The following is a 6,240-nucleotide window of genomic DNA, read 5'->3' as shown; positions in this document are numbered from 1 at the left end:
CCCCGTGAGAACATTCTGCACCCTCTCTGAGACATCCTTGATCCTGGCACCAGGGAAACAACACACCATTCTGCTTTTTCTCTGCTGGCCACAGAAACGTCTGTCTGTACCTTGGACTACAGAATCCCCTAACACAATTGCTCTCTTGGAAGCCGACGTACCCCTTATTGCGTTAGAGCTAGTCTCAATACCAGAAACTTGGCTGTTCGTGCTACGTTCCCCTGAGAATCCATCACCCCATACGTTTTCCAAAACAGCATACCTGTTTGAAAAGGGTGTATCCACAAAAGACTCCTGCCCTCGGTGCCCACCTCTCTTACCCTTCCTGGAGTTAACCCATCTCTGTGACTGTATCTGTTGCCCCCCTTCCTATACCTGCCATCCATCACATACTGTTGCTGTTGCAAATTCCTCATCGCTTCTATCTGTCTCTCCAACCGATCCATTCGATCTGATAAGATTCGCATCCAACAGCATTTATGGCACATATAATTCGCAGTAACCCTTAAACTCTCTTTAAACTCCCACATCTGACAAGAAGTACATATCACTGCAAAGGCCATTTTTGCTCCTTCACAATCTACAGACCCAGAAAATGACACCGTCTTATTTCTCTACAAAACACTGCACCAGGTTAAATTAATAGCTATGGCTTATATTTTAAGTTTAATCAAGAGACTTATCTCCAAAATCATATAATCAAGAAAGAACCCACTGTACTCACTAATACAGCCTTTTTCTTGGACAGACTTAAAACAACAATTAAGTTATCTGATTCTGTGTTGTGAACTTTGCCCAAACCGGTTCCTCCAAGATTAGTTGTGAAATTCACTGTTTGTTAATTTTCCCAGGTGCACTCCGATGTCCAGTGATACATGAATTCAAAACCAGCAAAGACAGTAACCGTGCAGGTTTTCTCTCTCTCTCTCTCTCTCTCTCTCTCTCTCACTCATTCTCTCTCTCCTGCACTGTCCTCACCATGTGCTTCCTTTGTCTGCTCTTCTCCCTTTTAAAACTGTTGTTCTGACTTTTTTTTCCAAAGTTCCAAAACAATGCAACCGCATATAAAACAATAATTGCTGCCCCTGGAATTCGAGGAAATCACCTCCAGCATCTAAAATACCTCAAAAAAAGGGCAGCTCTTACAGCCAGAAATTTTTCCCGTCCTCCATCTTGGATTACCCAGAATCCTAGTTCTTTTAGAGCATCAGCACAAACATGATATGCTTTCATTGTGCAGTAAAATGAACCACTTAACATGAACCACTGTTTCACAGTCATTAATAGGTAGGCTTGAGAGTATTCTTTCAAAATGTTTTAACATGAATCTTTGGGTATAAACGAGGACATTATTTTGTGTTTGCACCCCATAAAATTAAAATCTAAATGAATGAAAATATTTATAAAAATATACATAAAAATCTGGTGTGGTAATATTGCCTGTCACTTCCTGTAGGATATCAAGAACAAAAGGAACCCTCGATTGGTGCCATATAGCCTCCTTGATGAACGAACCAAAAAGTCAAACAGAGACAGTTTACGTGAAGCAATTCGCACTTTAATTGGCTATGGTTACAATATTGAACCATCTGACCAGGAAACCGGTGAGTTTAACTACTACAGAACAGATCATTCAATTGAGAATATCAAAACGTTAAGTTTATGAAGTGTAGAAACAACAATCAGAGTTATTCTAAAAATGTGTATAACATTCCTGCAATTAGGTGCTTCTGAGTTTAATACTAGTTGATTTTCTTGGATAATCTTCCTGAAAATGTATCTTTTCCTCTTTATTATATTAGTGCCTTGCTTAACGTTTGTCTGAAAACATAACGAACTGTTACCTTTGGTCATTTTGCTGCCGATAGTGTCTGTATTTTTTGCACGAGGTTTATTTGGTGGAAGCCCACACACAGTTCTCTTGCTTCCCAACTGAAAAAGTCAAGTGCATAGTCAAGTACAGAATAAGATCTATTGTAATGAAACAAGCAATTAATCTGCCTGTTTCAGGAGTTAGGGTAAGATCTTAGGCATTCCTTTTTGGGAAGCTTGTTTTTTTTTTGATGAAAACTAATTCTTTAAAATTATGGTGCATATTTTGTCTCTTATTTTTGGCCTAAATAAAACTTGCAGAAACAGCTTCTTTGGTTGACATTGCAATGTTTAAGCGCTGACTTTGCAGCATGTCTTGAACAACAGAGAATACTGCTGTCAGTAGTTTATTTGCTGGGTGTTTAAAAATTTCAACCAAGACTGCACTTTAAATTATCCTCCTATTGGGTTTTTAAGATATGTATAGCATTTCAGATTTTTTATGCTAGCAGAATTTGGGAATTAGGATTTTCAGAGATTGGACAAACTACCCTTATTGAATTTATGACTGAGTGGTTCAGGCATTTATTCCCCTCTTGGGCTGTAATAAAGTTCTTATCTCTTTGCCATAGATGTTAAAAAACACAAAACCTAAACCTATCAGTTTTATTTTAACTTATAAATGACTTTATTTCATTGCTTCCTCCTTTAATACCATTGTACCCCATAAGCCAACATTTGCAATTGCCATAGATCACGGAATAGAAATTGTCATGGTTATAAAACAACCCAGTTTCTTTGGTTATGTATACAAGTAACTTCCTTAGTTTGTAGTCAAAGCATGCCAAATTTACATCAAACCATAAACGCATGCTTCACATACTGTTTCTTTATAACTGGGCACAAGTGATCAAGCAGGCAATACGAAAGAAGCAAGGAGAATGCTGGAGAAACTCAGCAGGTCTGCTAACAACTGAGGAGAGAGAAACAAAGCTTCATCTCACTTCCTTAGGGTAGAGGTCGGTGCTGCAGCCTGACAGTCGGCTTTGGAAAGAAAGATGGCTTCTCCCAGATTCAAGACACTATAGACTGTATACAAAGTGTGTTGATAGGCTCATTTCATGCTGTAGTTGACTTTATCAATACAAAAGGGTTCCCTTCCATCAACGTGCAAGTTATCTGTGATCATTGGTATCGCATCTTAACATTGTGTGCCAGGTACCCTTGGAGCTGCATGTTGTCTGTCACCTTGAGAGTGCTCATATTCTCAAGGGCCAGAGCCTTACCAAGATGGTTACTCCGAGATGTGCGTTACCTTCTGCAAACCGTAGTTTATGACTGGGTCACATAACCTTCCCCGATTGAAACCGACTGCAGATACAATGCAGACTATTCTTCAACCATGGTCCTGTGTATCAGACAATAGGAATACTGAAGGAGAGGTTCTGGTGTTTGAATCTGTCTGGGGAATCTAAAACTGTTGTGAAGAAATGGTACTTGCTTGTTGTGTTCTGAAGAACTGGAGCAGGCAAGGGAGTGATATCGATTCTGAAGAGCTGAGAAAGTGGATAATGAGAACATTGAGAAGGAGGAACACTACTTTCTATATGATAGAGTGCAGCAGAATCAGGCACAGAATAGCAGGAAGGATTTAATTGACACCAAGGTGCGGTAGATATGAACAGTGAAATGCTTTGGTTTGTTTATGTTAGTTCAGTTTGTTCTTACTAAATAAAAGTGAACATTCTAAACAATTTGAAGGCTTTTCTGGATGTGAGGGCACATTGAGAGACAAAGAAACTGCAGATGCTGGAATGCAAAGTAGACAGGCAGGAGCTGAAAATGTGTTGCTGGAAAAGCGCAGCAGGTCAGGCAGCATCCAAGGAGCAGGAGAATCGACGTTTCGGGCATAAGCCCTTCTTCAGGAGGCTGAAAGAACACAGCAAGCCAGACAGCATCAGGAGGTGGAGAGGTTTATGCCTGAAACATTGATTTTTCCACCTCCTGATGCTGTCTGGCATGCTATCTTCTTTCAGCCTCCTGCTTGTTTACTTAGGATCCCATATTGAGCAATGAGAGGATGTTGGGACACACTGGACATTGGGATGGGGTAGCACTCAGTTAGACAGCAGTGAAAGTTAAAATGGGACAAAGGATGGATAAGCTGTGGAGCTCAAGTCTTAAAGAATAAATTTACTATTTGCAGATGCTGTAAATCTACAATAACAAATAAAAGTAAGGATGAGAAAGTCTCAGGCCAGACAGCAACTTTGGAGAGAAGGAAAATTAATATTTTGTGTCAATGGTCTTTCATCAGAATTGAAGAGAAATAGACATGAAAGAGTCATTCATCTGCTTGAAGATGAGTGGGAGGAAGAAGATTAAAGCAGAAGATCTGTGAGCGGGTGGAGGCCAGGGATGATGAAAGGTTTCATGGTGTAACAACCTGTGAATGTGATAACAGATATAGTGGAGAAACAAAGGTTGTATCCAAACGAAGCTTAAATCACCACATCAAGATGTCTGAATGCAACATGAAGGAATAAAGAAAGGAGCAGCTTGAAGATCAATTCAGCAAAACAAAAGGGAAGAAACAAAAGTACACAGAATAAGATGGAGGAAGAGGTTATAATATAAAGTAGTTGAACTCAGTGTTGAGCCCAGACAGCTGTGGAATGCTGAGTCATATAATGTGTTGTTCCTTGAAATAATGTTGAACTGCACTGGAGCATTTCAGCACACGATGGGTAGAACAGTCAGCATTGGAGCAAAGTGGAGGATCAATCTGACAAGCAAGAGGAATCTCTGATTTCTGAGGGTATCTGGCAGAGATGTGGTATTGGTGATCACCAATGACTATATGGACCGGAACCTTTTTTCTCTTGATGCAGTCGGCTGCATTGTAATGTGGTGCTCTGGACATGACCTGGATAATCTATAGCATCCTGCACCTGGGGGATGCCAGCCATTGGCAAAGCCCGTGGCCTAGGCTACAACACTCCACTAACCATGGAGTTAAAGATGAAGCAGTGTGATCTGACACACATCACATTGGGTACAGCCTTAATATATTTGCGAGTTGGGCATTGAAAGATCCCACACAAAGTCCCAAGTGGATTTTTGGAAGAAGCCAGTTGCATGAAGAGTTTGAGTAGATTCCACCCCATGTCTTTCAGTTCTTAAAACATTATACATTAATATGAATCAAACATTCAAGTTATTTATAACTTCACAACTTTAAAGCCTAAGCTTTTAAATAATAATATGTTATTAATCATCATTAGGAAATTCAAAAGCAGTTTTCTCCAAATGTTTATATTTGGGCACACATAGTGAGGAATGAAGGATATAATTAATCTTGGCAATTGGACTGTCACCTGCCAGTTGGAGAACTAGTGAGGAACTGTGCCACTTTCATTGAGGAAGTGCCCATCAGGTATTTCATTGGTCAGAGTCTGGCCTTACCCAGAAAGTAGGAACTTGAGCATGGAAATACTAGCTCCTGACAACTACTGACCACTGATTGGCTGACAGCTCTCCATAGTCTGTAGGTGCCACCAGAAACTCTGGCTGCACCCAGTAGAGGATTGCCAAAGGGGCAGGCCACCAGTGGGTGAGTGGGTGGGGGTTACAGAGAGGGACTGGCTGGCTTTTGGAAAAGGGGGAGTTGCACAAAAGAACAAGGAAGCAGTTCTCTCGACCTCCCCATTTCCTGCTACCTGTCAGGCAATGGGGGACTGGCAGCTGCCCAGGTTTTTCATGTGGTGACTCTCCTACTTGCTTGCTTACTTACTTAAGGGCAGCAATTAGCAGTTGGCCGAGATGGTCATGAACGGTCTTCTCACTCGGGTGGGGAGGGTCCCCATGTACTACTGTCCTGCTCAATTAAATGGAACCTGCCACCAAATTCACTGCCAAGGGAAGACAGTCAGTGCTGCCCTGTCAACATCATCTGACTGAAAACTATCCGATTAATATGAGATATTTGTATCATCGATAGGCACAGTTGAGGTGCCAGAAGACTGGAGGTTGGCTAACGTGGTGCCACTGTTTAAGAAGGATGGTAAGGACAGGCCAGGGAACTATAAACCAGTGAGCCTGACATCGGTAGTGGGCAAGTTGTTGAAGGGAATCCTGAGGGACAGGATGTACATGTATTTGGAAAGGCAAGGACTGATTATGGATAGTCAACATGGTTTTGTGCGGGGGAAATCATGTCTCACAAACTTGATTGAGTTTTTTGAGGAAGTAACAAAGAAGATTGATGAGGGCAGAGTGGTAGATGTGATCTATATGGACTTCAGTAAGGCATTTGACAAGGTTCCCCATGGGAGACTGATTAGCAAGGTTAGAATACAGGGAGAACTATCCATATGGATACAGAACTGGCTCAAAGATAGAAGACAGAGGGTGGTGGTGGAGGGTTGT

At 41.2% G+C, this 6,240-nt stretch overlaps 1 protein-coding gene across 10 annotated transcripts in view; it reads left to right on the top strand.

The window, feature by feature from the left end:
• ryr3 (ryanodine receptor 3) overlaps positions 1 to 6,240 on the top strand; it is a 347,517-nt gene that overhangs the window by 135,960 nt on the left and 205,317 nt on the right. For all 10 annotated transcript variants that reach the window (XM_043697981.1, XM_043697979.1, XM_043697973.1 and 7 more), the window contains exon 25: positions 1,457 to 1,604. In XM_043697981.1, the coding sequence (XP_043553916.1) occupies positions 1,457 to 1,604 (148 nt within the window). The remainder of the gene's footprint in view (positions 1 to 1,456; positions 1,605 to 6,240) is intronic.

Source organism: Chiloscyllium plagiosum, chromosome 10, assembly GCF_004010195.1.
Source record: "Chiloscyllium plagiosum isolate BGI_BamShark_2017 chromosome 10, ASM401019v2, whole genome shotgun sequence".
Classification (NCBI taxonomy): domain Eukaryota; kingdom Metazoa; phylum Chordata; class Chondrichthyes; order Orectolobiformes; family Hemiscylliidae; genus Chiloscyllium; species Chiloscyllium plagiosum.
Note: the sequence above shows the minus strand (reverse complement) of the source record. Positions and strands in the feature narration are given on the sequence as shown.